This window comes from Antennarius striatus, chromosome 20, assembly GCF_040054535.1.
Source record: "Antennarius striatus isolate MH-2024 chromosome 20, ASM4005453v1, whole genome shotgun sequence".
In the NCBI taxonomy this organism is placed as follows: Eukaryota; Metazoa; Chordata; class Actinopteri; order Lophiiformes; family Antennariidae; genus Antennarius; species Antennarius striatus.
The window spans coordinates 10,726,564-10,742,671 of record NC_090795.1 but is presented as its reverse complement, the minus strand read 5'-3'; the positions used below and the strand labels follow the sequence as shown (position 1 = coordinate 10,742,671).

Here is a 16,108-nt window from a genome sequence, read left to right as displayed (position 1 = left end):
TGTGTGTGTGTGTGTGTGTGTGTGTGTGTGTGTGTGTGTGTGTGTGTGTGTGTGTGTGTGTGTCTTTAAGAATTCAGCTGTAATTTGAGAGTGAAGGAGAGAGAGGGGGGAGGGAGAGAGAGAGGAGAGAGGGAGAGAGGGGGGTAGCCAACACCCCCCCATCGCTTCACCGCTTCAGTAAACGAGCGTCGAGCTGCACGACCCACTCACCACCGTCACGCACGTTTCTCGGTAAACAGGAGGCGCACATCCCCTTGAACTTGTCAGCGTGAGCGCCCGGGGGAGGATCGACTGCGCTGTTTACCTAAAATGACTCGCCATGGCTGCGACGCGACGCGCACGGATCCGGGAGCGACCCCCGGAAAGCGGCTGAGAGAGTGAGGCGCAAAACATCTTGATGAACGTCTTACGGTGAGTCCATCTGAGATGTGGTCTCGTTTTTCCTCATCCGTGTCCGACACACACACACACACACACACACACACACTCTCTCACACACATACACACGCACACACTCGCGCACACACACGTGCGCGCACGCACGCAGGCCAGAGACGCGTTTCAACACGTTTGACAGCAGCTGTTGAAGAAAATGCAGCATGCTCCGGCCTTATGGGTTATTGTATAACATATTCCTCGTGTTGAAGGTAATCAGCCATTGTGTTGGGGTAATAACACGTTGTTGTTGTTGTTGTTGTTTTTTTTTGGCTGATCGGTTATCCCCAGCATCTATTCAATCCTGGGATGCTCGTTGCTTTTCGTTCGTTTTCCTCACTGCATGAATAAAAAAAAAAAAAAAAAAAAGAAGAGCAGAAAAGCTCCACCCGTTTCTGGAAAGCGCATTTTAAGGCGCACACACACGAAGCAGAGGCAACACAATCCAGAAAACCTGTTTCAGCAGTGTGCTGGGGAATGAGACATCTATTCCAGGAATATTTAGACCAGGCCTATCTTTAAGACGGGCTCAAGACGAGTCGGGCTCCATCTGGATGGTGGGGGGGACACCAGTCGGGACCTGAATAACACCGCTCCTTATTCCTGGAATTAGTTTGGAGTAAATTTCTCTTTCAGCTGCCACATACAGTCCATCACCCAGGGTCCTCAATAGGAGTCGGATTCAGCTCCAGAGTTCCAGGTCCGAGTTTATGCAGGTTGCTCTTTTTCTTCATTCCATTGGCATAAATCCCGTTCTGTAGTTTTTTTACATTTTATTTTAATTGCACATATCCTCAAAACTAGACTTTATAAGTCATTTTCAGCTGTAGAGTCCCAAATATATATTTTTTTGTTCAGAGAGCTGGCCGTTTGTCATGTTTCAGTAGGTCATAGCAGGGAAAGTCTTTAGAAAACACTAGAGATGTTTGTCATCAAAGGCTTGAATCCTCCAGAGGCTTCAGAACCCAGTTAACTCAACAGCTTGTGTTTTATTTTGGGAAAAAACTTACAGAAGCTGTTCTATTGAGCTGTTTCGACTGATTTTGTTTTATGATTTGATTGCAATCAGTTAATAAATGTTATGTTTTGCCAATAAACCTCACACAGAATGGAGTTTGACTCACATTGCCACCATCTGCACACCATTAGTTCTTGGTTAACCTTGGGACTTCAGCTGTTTACTTTATCTACTTTTAAGTCCACTTCAGTAAACATTTGCCCTTGTTGCTGACTGCGTACCTGTTGCAGTCGGCGAACTTGAATGTGTGTTGACCTACAACAATCCTTTGTTGTGGCTTGAAAATCTCACTTGAAGCAATCTTACATATTCACAAATTTCCTCCGTCAAAGTCACAGGAGGGACTATTTATGTGTCTCTGCAATAACTCAAGTCAGCTCCCCCCCCCTTCCCAGCATGATAGGTTAGAGTACTGGTGCTCTCTGCTCACTAATGCATTATGGGGAAGCATAAGGAGGGCACTCTCTAGCATTTCGCATTTTGTTCCCTGGTGACTTTTGGGCTTCTGTGAGGTTTGCTGTGTAGCACAGGAACAAAGCAGGTATAAAATTACCAAGGCTAGTACTCCAGAGAGTTCAACATGCTCAGTTTGAGTGTGTGTGTGTGAGTGTGTGTGTGTGTGTGTGTGTGTGTGTGTGTGTGTACATATGTGGGTGTGTGTTTCTCCTGGGAGTAACTGACTTGGCATTTTACCGAGAGTCAAAACAGGTCACATGGAAATAGCTGAATGTGATGCTCATAAAACAGTTCAGTCAGTGAACAAGAGGGTCTGAGAATTGAAATGTTTTTGTCTCATAACAAATCAAACCTTTAATGTTGTAGTAGAGCTGGATTTATATTGTGACAATGGTGATGTCTGCATGTGTGGTTTTATCAAATAAGTTTTTGTGTTACAAAAGCTTTATTAGACATCTAGAAGAATAGAAAGAAGCAGCTTCATGTGTCATTCGGGATTAACCTGCATTAATCATACATCACTCAGTGTAAGAAGAGCAGAACAGTTAATTGTTTTTTTATTGAATGTCCATTACGTGCATCCTGGGATAAACAAAATCGAGATTAAGGAGCAGCTCTGATGATGCTGACAAATGATTCCCCTACTTACTGCCACACACACATTTTTAGCAAACCATATCTCTGGTGATGAGAAGAATATATAAAAAACTAGTGACCTGAACCTCACACGTCTGTACTATTACACTGCATTCAGAATGTTTATTTTACTAAATTTATAGATTCTGTCTATGTTACACTTAATTTTAAGTGTATTTGATGTTTCATATGTTCATTCTTAGTCTATCAGTTTTAGTTTCTGTTTTGTGAAATATTTTAATACAGGTCCGCAGAGGTGGGTACACAGAAAACTTACACCATTAATCGACAAGACTCCTATGATGCTAGAATATAATGTGTGATTTATTCCACACAGAGCATAGAAATACTAAGAAACAATAAGTACAAACAAACAATAAGTCAAAAGACCTCAATGATGCTATAGCATCATAGAGGTCTATAGACTAGTCAAACTGTAGTCTATAGACTAAATGTGTTGTTTAGTCCCCGCAGCGCAAAGCAATGCAAACAAACAATTCTATGATTTTAGAATAAACTGGTAGAATTGTTTCTGTGCTCTGTGAGGAATTAAACTATCTCCATCTCCTCTCTATTTGCTCTCCTTTGTGAGGGGTACTGGGTTTACAGCATCTCAGCTCCCTATATGGTTTAATAGGGTGTGACCTGCTGTGACCTCTCTGTGTTCAAACAAACTAAGATGTGACTTAACCCAGCAGTTGCATTGAGGTTTTGAGGCATGTTCTCAGTAATGACATGGTAAGAGTCAAATCAGGACACACACAATACAAATTTCCATTACAGTTTCTTTTTCTGGTCAAATTTTTTTGTTCTCTAGAGGATTTTGAGTTTTTAATTCCTCTTTTTTGAGCTGCACTTCTTCTACAAATAAACTATTGCATTGCTGTAATCTAACTGTTAAGTTGTAGTAAAGGTGTGATACAGCCAGATTTATCCACTGACACCTCCTCTTCTGTCTGAATACAAGTGGTTTTCCCAGTATGTCATGGTGACCTAGGGAGTAGTACATTAACTTGTTCTTGTGAAAATCCACCTTCAATTTTCAGCCAGACAGTTTTTAACCAACGCTCTGAAGACATAAAGAAGTTATGGATTAGAACTGATGTCTGAATATCTTTATTAGTTATTCTTACCTCAGTCTTTGTGTGTGAGGCGTAAAGCAAGCTTTCTTGGGTGGCTTTTTGTCCTCTCTGTGAGTTGAGTTAAAAATTGACTTGAATTAGTGGCAGCTGAAATTTTGTAAGATGTGTTTCAGTTGTTGTCAAAGTTCATCAAAGCCATAGATGTCATATTGTCACGATGGTGTGACCTGAGTCATGCTAAAGAAATGGGACCCACATGACCCTGTTTCTTTCATAAATATAGGTATGGTAATTGCACTTTGTGCAGCTATTAAATCAAATCCTCATAAACCACTGAAACTTTTCTAATTAGGGATTAGGAAGCAGTGATTAGATGTTGATGTGGATTCAAGTGTTTTTCATTTCATACTGTCTCAGAAAGAGCATTTCCTGACACACATGTCAGCTTTTCAACAGATATTAAGACACTGAATCATTTTTACTCTCATTTTTTTGCTTTTAAACAGTAAATTTATCTTATTTGTGTGTGTTTATTGTCACTCACAGTTATGCCCACTAAGGAAATAATATATGTTCTTTGTCTATTTCTATGAAGTCTGTAGAGCTGTGGTCCCCAGAATATGATAATGTATGGGCAGGTCTGGATTGAGATGGAGTTCGAGAAATGTTTTGCAGTGTTCTCTATGCTGTGAGCTCTCTGAGTGCCTTTCTATTCAGTCATACTTTCTTGAAGGCTTCACAGAGTTTAGCTTGTTTGCAGAAGAATGCAGTGAGAGAAAACTAACTGATTTTGTCATCTGTTTTTCTCTCCATCCTCTCACAGTGGCTTTGGGTGGCCATGGACCCATTCAGCCAGCTTATCCTCACCATCTCGGTGACCAGTTTCTTCACCTTCCAGTGGTTCTTCCACAAAGTCAGCCCATGGCTGTCCTCGCGCATCAGCCCTGGCTTCCTCAGACTTAATGACAAGCAGAAGGTGGAGTGGAACTCGAGGTGAGGATATGAATTCAGTTTGGGTGTGACGCTGATTTGCAGTTACATATTTCCTGTCACTGATGTCTGACTCATTCAAAGAAAGCACCATGATTTACATTCTTTGTTCTAAAGGCTGTAATGTGTGGCTGGCATGGAAGAAAATTAAAGTAATTTTTATTGTAAGCCTTTTGTTGAGTGAGAAAGTTTGAAACTTCTCAATTTTGATATGCAACAATTATGTTTGTCTGTTAACCTGTCAAGCTTAGAACAGAAAGGAAATATAAAATCCTACGCTTCTTATGAAAGGTAGTTGTACCAGAAAATCCTGTGTTCATTTCTGATTGGCATGCTGACAGGATTCCTGACATTGTTAGTGTATGCAGCACAAACTGTCACACTAGTCACAAACAAGTCCCAAGTTTAGATGGTAAATCCTTACTTTCTAAAAATGTTTGTTATAATTTTACTGCAGAAGTAATTCAGCCTGTTTGCCCCCAATGTGGTTACAGTGGATATGCAAAGGAAATAACAAATGCGCCTAGTACCTCTGCACTGCATTGCGCAATGATGATTTCCGTTCAGAAGTAAAAAGGAAGCTAAATATCAAGGTTTTAATCCAAGCCATCCTCTAAACATCCGTAATTATATGATATAAGATTATATTGTATGGTTATACGGATTCCTCCTGTTGCAGCTTTCACCTACCTTGGTTAAAACAGTCATATTTGCTACTGGCTAATGAACTCCCTTGTGGATTCATATTCAGCAGTGTTGCCAATGCCACATATCTCAGTTCAACACTAAAATGAAATGAATAAAATGTAAAATACACCAATGTCTTGTTTTTATCAGTCAGATTATCCTCTTTGTTTTGAATCAGTAGACCTGCTTTATTCTCACAGACACGTAGGATTGCTTCCAGTCTGGAGTGATCACACTGATATCTGCACCATTTGGTCAGACAGCAAGTGTCGTTTGCTGTCATCTTGTTGGAACATTGCAGATACTGCTTCCAAAAACTACACTGCAATCGAAAATGTGTCCATTATTAATTTTCATCTTCTCTTTTTATGACACATTAGATCATTTTAAATGCGGTCATAGTTTATAGGTAAATTCAGATTGATGATTGCTGCACTTGCACCTGTCAAATCTTGATGAAATCTGTTAGAGCGGTCTTACAGGCCGATCACTGACTCAGCTGGGACCAGGACTGTGTAATTCTGTTGAATCCTTCAGCAATGTTATATCACTTAGTCTGATTGGTGTACATCTCCATGTAGCACTGACAGGCAATCAGTTGATTCACTCTTGTTACTTAAAATCCAAATCCAGCACTCCAATGCCACCAGCTCAAGGTGGTTTTCACAAGTAAAGGTCTCTTTAGCATGCTTTTCAAACAAAATCTCTGCTGCGTCAACGTTAGCCAACTATCGATCGTCATGTCTGTGTTTGTTGTCATTTCAGGACAGTTTCGACTTTTCACGCACTGTTAGTGGGAATCTTCTGTCTCTACATTTTGTTCTTTGATGATGCTGTCAATGAAGATCCAGTCTGGTGAGCGTTTATCTGTTCACCAAATGAGTCCAATGTTTATTTTACATGCTTTTATACAGTATATTCATCGTTTTTTCCACAAATGGGACACCATCTGATGGGACTATTGTCCCATCAAAGCAGATGAGATGTATTTGAAGGCAATGTGTTTGGAAGTTGTTCATTCCTCAATTACAAAACTAGGGTGAGTCTCAGGAATTGATGTTAGTATATATAACTAACTAGCTAGCACAAGTAATCTAGTAAAACAGAGGTTTGGTAGGGGGTTTCGAATTTGAATCCTGACTGGCAGCCTTTCGGTATAGAGTTTGGTGGTCTCCTCATGCTTACTTGAGCTCCCACTTCTTTCCTAAATCAGTGTAAACACGTGGCATGAGTGTACCAGGGACTCTACATTTCCAGTTAGTGTGAAAGTGAGGTTGAATGCTTGGTATTCTGTCCATTTGTTGGCACTGTGATAAACTAGCAACCTGTCAGCAACCTGTCATCTGAGATAAGCCCATGGCTCCCGAGACCATATAAGGACAAGAGTCAGAGATAATAAATGGATATTGGTGTCCTATCTGTATATTATGCATTTAGCAATCACATTCAGAATTATAAAAGTGTATGAATGTTTTTATTTCAGTTTAGATGAAACTTAGTAGAAAAAAAAACTAAAAAATTGTGAGTAATGGTAGATTTTTTCCCACTCAACCAGTTTTAACCACCCCCCCCCATCAGTGTGATGGGCACACTGATGGATGAACTTGATGCATTTTTGTCATTTTTTCTTCTATTAGCTGTATGTCACTGTGGGTACTGCTGTGTCTCTGTATACACAGTAAGAACCCGGGAAGTCAAAAGGAACATGTTCTCTCAACAGGGGAGATCCTACACTGGTGAAAACTAATGTTGCCATCACAACAGGCTACCTCATATCTGGTAAGAGAATTGTATGGTTTACACAGGTAATGTGTGTCAAAGTGGGTTCATAAGGACTAATTTGAGGACTCATTTGAATTATAACCTACTACCTTATATGAACTGTATTTAAATGCTTTAAATGCACCCATAACGTTCAGTATTATCCTTCTTACCCCTTTATTTTTGTTTTCCAGATTTGCTGCTAATATTTTACTATTGGGAGGCGATAGGTGACAAGTTTTTTGTAGTTCACCATCTGGCAGCGTTGTATGCTTACTACTATGTACTGGTGAGTGCACTGTTGTCCAATAGCAGAATGTGCGGGCAAGATGGGAAGGAGAAAACCAAGGGTGAACAACTCTCTCCGGTCAAGTTGGGTGTCATTGCACCAGCAATGTCTGCATGACTGTTCGAATGTACATCCTATGGGTTAATCAAATATACACAAAGCAAGATTGCTGTTGTTTGTACGTGCACTGTTGATGTACCCGAAACTGTGCAAACACACTTGAGAAGGAATTCATGTTTAAAGTCCATCATTTTTTGGAGCTGAAAAAAGTGGTGCAGACTTAAATAAAGTAGCTTGTGAGTTATAGTGACACATGTTGTGCATGAGGGAGAGCACATTCCAGTAGGTTTTACAGTTTGCCAGGTATTGTTGATACGGCTAAATATCAAGTAGCTGTGTTGAAAAGACTGATATATTTTTTAGCAAAGATTAGTAAAGAGTTTTTAGACAGTTTGTCATGACCTCGTGTTACACCAGCTCATCCGTCAGATGGGAAGGTTGTGCATTTGCTCGAACTTTTTAGGAACTCTTAAGCAGTTGCAAACATTAGTTTCACATGTCATCTGAAAATTTAATTAGTGACTCTTGGCTTACTCAGCATTTATGGGTAGTGCTGTTCACTCTTGGTTCAACCTGAAACCCTCTAGATCGCCAGGATCTGTGGATAATTATAAAGCAAATGAATGACTATGGTATTTTTTGCATGGAATGCTCAATATTGGTACTGGCTGATGACCCCCCCCCCCTCCCACACACAATACCCCTTACTATTTCTGTGCTTTCTGTTTCTGACTCCCTTCTATGCTGTGTGAATCTGACATAAGCTGAACCTTCCTGAGCTTAGTGCAGCTGAATGCCAAACGGTAGCCACCGTGTGCATGCTGGCAGCACGCAAGTGTTCGACAGCAAGGGCTCCCCTTCTTGTTTCTATGCATGCCAACAAATAGTATAATTTCCTTAACTTACCTGTCTATCTGCAGTACCTTCTATCTGTCTGTTTTTGTGCCAGAGCCTAGTCCTGCCTGCTTTTTATCTTCCTTACACTCCTCCTGTGAGTCTGCAATGAGGGAAAACTGACACTTGTCAAATAATGTCAACTACATGAAACCAACTGTATCGCCGGATAGCCAGGCCCTTTTTTCCCCATATAGAATGGATTCTGTTAGGATTTTTGGTATTTTTCTTTTCACCTTAATTTTATCAAAACAAACTTACCCAAAGTCCATTATACAGTGTGCATTGCCCTGCCTCAGAGTCCCTGTACCTAAGCTGTTCTTGGATTGTAAAAATCAGTCACATTTTACATCGCCACTGGCAAATGATTACAAATAAAGTGATACAACTGTTTGCTTTTAACCTCTGCGGCCCTAATTCACATTTTACTCATTTACTAATCATCTGCTGGATTTACAGATCTGTTTGTTGACACACCTCATATTTGAATCGGTTTTATTCATGAGGAATATTTCTGTTTGGCATTTATTTATTTTTAAAAAAAATTATCACATGATTAAAACATTTTTAGAATGAAATTCAGATTTATAACTGCAAATCCAGCCTTTCACATGGAGAAGCAGGGCAAGCACCTGTATCTAAAACCAGTAGGTAAATGAATGGAAGTTGGCCATACTGTTACTGGACACTCATAATGACTGTTTCCTCAGACTAGATCTAAAAATCAGGTGGGATAACATAAAGATTTCTCCACTTCACTCAACGTTAGTAGAAAAAACCCCCACATCTTAAGCCATATTACAGCATCCATAAAACCAAAAAAAACCCCTTGATGTCTTTTTTAATTCAGTCTAATTTGTCGTATGTTGTCAAAGTCTCTTATTAGTTAATGTGTTGAGTGTGTCTGCGTGGCAAGCATTCAGTCAATGAATTTTTACCTAGTCAGCATGAAAAGCCCAGAGGCGCACAGCCAAATTAAGAATTAAATTTAATTAAACATCACCTTAATGAGCTTTTTAATGTTTTATCAGCTACAAAAATAGTCATGTTGTGATTTGTGTTACTAGCATTAATTCTGTGTGTGTTTCAGCTCAATTAAAGGGATGGAAGCACAACATGACTGCTGTGTGGACATTAGATGCATGCCTTGTTCTCTATAAGTGTTGCTTCTCATTTGCTTCCAATCGTGGTGGCATTTTGTTCCCCATTTCTTTCTAATTTATCTATCCGTCTTTCTGTCTGTGTGTCCTAACTTGACTTTAACATTAATAGCCCCTTCTTCAAAGCCTACATGCAAAAACTACCAACATCTAGTCGGGTTGTGTCATCCCCGTTCATGCAAAAACTACCAAAATGGTTGAGGGCTGTTTAGCTCTTGATCTAGATGGGGACCTGTTCATTCCTGTCTTGTCTGCTGCTATTGCTGTTGTGTTACACTGAGCAGATATGATATGCCCAGTGACAGTATGGACTTACCAGTATCTAGACGTATTAGCATTCTCCTGCTAGGTGGAGGGCTCACATCATACGGTACAAAATCTGAAAAGCAGTCGCACCCTGTTTGAATCACGTTGTAAGTATGTTTCAATGAGCAGCTGCGGTTTGGGCCCTGATGGTAAGTCTTCTTCTACGTACTAAAGTCAGGTAGACAAATATCTTTCAATGAAATTGAATGCTGCAGTTTTTAAATTTTAATTTTGAGTTTGTCTTGTTCAAATTTGGAACCCAAGTTAATCCTTTGAATTGTTGATAATATTACGTCAACAATCACAACACTGAGCCATCTAACAGTTTTTCAGAGAACAGTTGTGAGAAAATTTGAATTTACTTGGCTGATGAAGCAGTTTTAGCACACCAGATTTTGAAAGGTATGTCAAGCCAACATTGTTGTTAATAGAATATCCTGAAAACATTTTCGTTTTGAGATCATCCTCACTCAAGTTTTGCAGAATGGATGAGAAATAAAACCAATTATAACAGTGGGTATGTTTAGTTCACACTAAAAACTGCTTCAAGAACACATGATTCCACTTCAAGTTTGGGTCCCTGTTGGTTCGAACATGCTGAAGATGATCTCACACCAGGACAACGTGGAGCTCAGACCCTGGTCTTGTAAACATGTCTGGCAGTAAAACTTATTGCTTTTTATTCTGCATGGCTTTTGATTGCTCCTTCAAATAGTGTATGAATGTATGTATGGTTGTACGCCTGTGCTGTGTTGTAATTTGATCTCTATATACAGTATGTCAATGTTGCCAGGTTATTCAGATGAATGCTCTATGGTATTTACAGTATGGCTTACCGCTGTCTCGCAATAGTTAGCTACAGAAATTAGTGCTACATGCTATACTGTTTATATCAATGCAAACAGCACTAAAAGCTTGAACCATGAACTTGGATTAAAATCTAGTATTTCCCCTCCTCTCTAAGTGATCCATAGTTCTGGGTATTGTACATCAACAGTTCTTCATACTACCTTTGGAGAGGGGATTATTTTTTACTCAGGATAAATGAAGATGATGAATCACTAGGAAGTCAAATTATAGCTCAGGATAAATTTGGCCCACAAAACTTTACGGAATAATTGTGTTTCCTGAGAGCTCTTTGTCAAATCTGCCAAGTAAGTCTATATTTATTGAGGACATCATCTAATTTTAGAGCCTAGTCCCCCACACTGTTGAAGTTTGTAGAAATATGAAATACATTGAGAGAGACAATGATGCTGCTTTCACATTAGTTACCCAGTTACTCCTCTAAGCAGCTGGTGTCTTGTTTTTGTCCCTTTCATGTTTTCTTGTTTTCCTGTTCTTACCCCGTTGCTCCAGGGCCAAGGAATGTTGCCTTATTTTGCTAACTTCCGTCTGCTTGCTGAGTTTTCTACACCATGTGTGAACCAGCGGTATGTATCTGTTAACACAAGCATAGGATTTTAAATCATAACTGCAGTTCAGATTCCAATATCTTAAAATATGTGATGTATTTCAGCTGGTTCTTTGAGGTACTAGGATATCCCAAGTCCTTCCGACCTAACTTGGCGAATGGCATTGCCATGGCAGTAGTCTTTTTCATGGTCCGCATCGCTGTCATACCAGTCTACTACAGTCGTATGTATGCGGTGTATGGCACAGAAGCCTTCTACCTGGTGCCACGGGGCGGCCGCATAGCCTGGATCTGCTCCAGCATCTGCCTGGACATCATGAACGTTATGTGGATGCATAAAATTGCACGCGGTTGCTACAAAGTGTTGCGATTGGCACGGCAAAGCAAAGCCGGCGTTCCTCAGGAGAATGGGAAGACGGATTAAGGGAACCAGGGTTTCTGGTGAGGAAACAAACGAGTCAAATGCAATCAGCGCAGTGGCATGTGGGGACTTAAGATGCTTTCCTGCAACTCCCAGTTATAATACAGAACAGAATGTAATGAGGGAAGATGGGATTTCTTTGCAGAGATGGATCGCTGAACTGGCCGTCCTTAAGCCATGAAGATGACCTGTCAGCAATACTGTGTGCATGGCCAACTATTTTTGTCTTGAACATTTAAGCCCTACACAAAAAGAGGTCATCCTGGGACAATGAGCTGTCCCGTCATAATTGTCAAAAAGTTTACTGTTCTTTACACACTCAGCAAAAGACTTTACAATACTTGTTTTTTTTTGGTACTTCTACTTAAGGTCCTGTGACAGAGGTGTTGAAATATGAGTTGATTTGAAGGAATCCTGAAAAGATTTTATTGATTTCACAATTATTGGTCAGTGAAATATATCATTGTACGATGCATGTTGAGGATAAGTGACCAGCATCACTTTTCCTCAGTAAATCCAACTGAATTTGCTCAGATATAACTGATACAAAAGGGATTACAGGTGAGGCAATAAGAGAGAACAACAGACAAACCAAGTGGAAGTTTGAGGTTTGTTTCGATGGCCAGCCTTTTACGACGTCAATTGGAATATTTTGAGTCATTTGAATGTTTAATTTTGGTCATGAAATGTTGGTACACTATATAGAAGATGGAGTATCTCCTTAGTCTCGCTGGGGTCAGGGCAATTCGATTTTAAAAGGTGCAGGTAATCTAAAATTAACTGTTTTTAATGAAGAGGAAACATGTACAGAATAATGTAGACACTCTAAATGGAAAACTGAATGTTTTTGTATACTGACATTAAGCAATGCAAGAACTGAAGGAGGAATCAGCTTTATAAATCCACATATTAAACATGCAAACAACCTTATACGTTTTGCAGAATGGAGAAAGTATGACAGAGAAAATGATATGTTAACATTTTTTGGTGAAGCCTATATTATATTTATTTCCTACTGTGCAATGCATGGGGCTGGGGGATGGAGAGACTACTTTGAAATTTATGCCAAGAGGGTTGACAGGAGACGGTCTTTCTGGTTTCTCCACATCATGTTTTGACAATTTATAATATCTTAAAATGAAACATTGAACATCTTACCAACAAACTGCAAACTTGTGTATTTTCTCACTGAAGAGTTGGACATTTAGCCAGCAAATTAAATTAAAGTCTAATATTTTCATTCATTTGAAAGTTGAATGTTATCACAGATTTGAGTTTTGTGTTAAAATGAAACACAATCCAATATTCACAACACATTGCGTGACTGTTGTCAGGCCTTGTGGCAGTTTCTGCCTCTTTGCTGTACATACAAGATACACTGACTTACACATCATCTGCACTCCTTATGCATTCAGTGAATTAGAGGATTTGTGTCCCCTGTCCTGTAGACATGAATATCACTATTAGTACAATGTGTAATGCTAACGTGAATGTTAAAATAACACACTGTTCTAACAGTGATATTCTAACATGAATGTTATTTTAAAACACTCAAAGCAGGAGTTAATCTGTTCAGGAGAATTGAAGACAAGTCTTATCGTCAAATAAGCCCAAACAATTAAGTGATGATTTATGAAATGTATACTTGAAGATTGGATGCAGCTTCTGAACATTAACAACTTCTCTCAGATGTTGTGCACCACTTATTTTGTTACCATTTTGAAACAACTCGTGATTACCCAGGGAATACTTTGTCCCATCCAACACTGAAAGGTGTTGCTTTTGTTGTTGTTGGTGGTGATTTACTGCCTGTCTAACATGATTGTTTTGCCTTTTTAGTGTGTTTGTTTCAAATTATAGTTCTACATTTAAATTTGGACTTATAAACATATTTGTGCCAGTGCTTAAATCATTACTGCTCCATGCTCAAGCCTTTTTATATAAGTTCTTTTTTTTTTTCTTTAGCATACTGCAGTGCCAATATAATTTTTCAGATAAATTCTGTTCACATAACTATCAAGGTTCTTCACAAAGATGAAGACTTTCACAAGCAGTGTTTTGGGAACAGAAAAAGATTCCAACTGATGAATGGTGTATGTCATCATCACCACAAGCGTACATCAGCATCCCACATCTCAGATGAGAGTCGTGGCATTTGTTCATATTGCACTGGAACTAAATGAAAGTCATGCAGGATGTCAGGACAGCAGGCCGCTTCTGTAGAGTAGGCGGGTGGCTGTGTATGTAAGGTCATGCATGATCAATATGGTGTTCTTTATGCACCCTCTATATCTGCATGTGTCACTGCATGGGGACTGCACTGTAGACAAAATAGCATATACATTTGCAAGACAAACTGTTCTTTGCTTTATTTATTTCAGTATGTGTACATAATGTTTACTTAAACATTATTCCTGTACTGTGACACATAATGTAATCCGCAGGTAATGTTGGTGATAATGATGTAATGGGAGCATCATAAAGCAGATATTTAGTATGTTATCCAGCACAGAATTAAACAAGGGAATACTTGAATACTAATTGGCACAGTTTGCGACAGTCTGGTCAGTGGAAATAAACATTGATCTGTGAAGCTTCATAGCTCATGTGCATACATTGTCATTAATTTATTAATCCAGGAGAAGAGGACAAAATTTGATGCTTAGAGAGAAGATGCTGTTATCAGCAAATTAATCTGGTCTTGATGTTTCTGTTCTGAATGTTGAATAGAAGGATGTGAGTGTTTATTGACATTCTATGAATGTATCGGAGGATGTATTGTCATTTACATTTTTATTTGTTCTTTACAATAAATACCAAATTACAGGTTGTGATGTGCATCATTCGGGTTCTGACTCCTTTAACTTACTTTTTAATGTGATAAAACGCATTTCTACAAAAGCCTGACTGTAAATCAGGATTTAAAGATATTGATTTTGCTCACATTTCATCATTTATTAAAAAAAACCATTGAATTTTACATGATTTTAAAGTTGACTTATAATGGATTTTAATGTTAATTTGTAATGTGTAATGCTCATTTAAAGTTAAGAAATGTCATTTCATGACTACTGAATAACAAATCATATAGAACTACTGTATATATACAACAAACGACTAAATAATGGCCACTTTATGTTGGACTGATGAATAGTAAAACTGTAGATTTCCCTAAATGTGCATGTGGTTTGAGAAGATGATGCTGTCATGATAAAAGTAGAAAAATTCTACCCTCTTGTGGTAACAGTAAGATAATATTGTCAAACGATTCCACTGTGTTCTGTTTTGTCAGTCGATTTTATCTTTCACTTGGACTTTTCAAAGATTTGTCTTTCAGTTGGAATGTTCACATTTTCTGTCCACAGATAGGGAAGTGCTGCTCAACTCTTCGAAGCTCCAAATTAAAATGATTAGTTTTGATTTTTTTTTAGACGTAATTGACTATCCAAACACGCTTCTTTACCACAACAGGTTATGTCTTACATGTAACACTAGAGGGAAGTGTTGTAGTATACTTTTAATCTGAACTATGCAATCTTAATTCACAGTCACAATTCTAAATAGGTCAGAGAAGACATTTGCACTGATCATGATGCATATTGTCTGTACAAGATTCCTTAAAAAAAATTTTTTTGGATATTCAAAGTTGAATAATATAAATGTTTTTCCTTGTAGGTCATTACAATACAAGTTCTGAGAATGCTCAATTTAGATATCATTCTGGAAAAAATGTGGGGATATCTGAAAATGAAAGTCCATCAGGCATTTATATAAACGCATAAATGATAACACTCCTTTAGTTATTCTTGGAAACAGTCAGTATAAAGTATCTATCTATCTATCTAAACCCTGCCCTAACATGAGACTAGTAGAGATTATCTCAGTGCTTAAACATTTTAGGGCTCAAAAGCACGTCTATTGGCGAGTGCTGCAAATAAACTATCTTAAACACAGTGATACTTTCGGTTTTAGTCGCTGTATCTGTCTATTAACATGCAGCTTCTGTAAACAAGCCATTCTCTACATACTCTTGGTGCCGGACCGGTCATGTCAGGACAGGCATCCTGTGTAAAACTGGTCCCAGACCGGAAGGACAAATCCGGTGTGTGCTGACTTGGATTTCTCACTTTAGCCATCAAGGAGTCACGACTTCAAAGAATCAAAGTTCAACATAAAAGACAAAAATTTCATTTCTCACGAGGATGTAAAACCAGGTGAACAAGTTCACATGCTATCCTGTGATGGTATAGGCTATAAACAAAAATTACAACACTGATCAGTGAATTGACACATTAATTAAGATAAAGACAACAGCCTTTCAGGTAGTTACGTGAGTTATAACTTTGCCTGCGTTCTCTGAGTGAGTCCAACTGGCTTAAGAAATTGTCTGATGATTGCTGAATTACTAAATGTTGGCTTAATGATTCACAGAACCAACTTGTGTAATCTAATCTCAGTATAAATACCACCATTCTGTGATGGCCGCACAGGTTTGTTAA

General features: G+C 38.8%; 1 protein-coding gene across 3 annotated transcripts; it reads left to right on the top strand.

Moving 5' to 3' along the window:
- Positions 1–139: 139 nt before the first annotated feature.
- tlcd4a (TLC domain containing 4a) lies at positions 140–14,435 on the top strand. 3 transcript variants are annotated; one of them, XM_068303939.1, is made up of 7 exons: positions 140–411; positions 4,451–4,620; positions 6,070–6,159; positions 7,025–7,083; positions 7,260–7,354; positions 11,134–11,207; positions 11,294–14,435. In XM_068303939.1, the coding sequence occupies exons 2-7, from the start codon at positions 4,466–4,468 to the stop codon at positions 11,610–11,612; spliced, it is 792 nt and encodes a 263-aa protein (XP_068160040.1). In that variant the 5' UTR covers positions 140–411; positions 4,451–4,465; the 3' UTR covers positions 11,613–14,435. The 3 variants fall into 3 exon arrangements, with proteins under 3 accessions (XP_068160040.1, XP_068160041.1, XP_068160039.1); XM_068303940.1 differs by lacking the exon at positions 140–411 and adding an exon at positions 921–1,135; XM_068303938.1 differs by lacking the exon at positions 140–411 and adding an exon at positions 921–1,151.
- Positions 14,436–16,108: the final 1,673 nt, after the last annotated feature.

Bases quoted from the DNA above. Each gene is read 5' to 3' on its own strand.
- tlcd4a (XM_068303938.1), top strand. The intron at 6,160-7,024 runs GTGAGCGTTTAT...TTCTCTCAACAG, and splicing joins GTCAATGAAGATCCAGTCTG to GGGAGATCCTACACTGGTGA. The intron at 7,084-7,259 runs GTAAGAGAATTG...TTTGTTTTCCAG, and splicing joins AACAGGCTACCTCATATCTG to ATTTGCTGCTAATATTTTAC.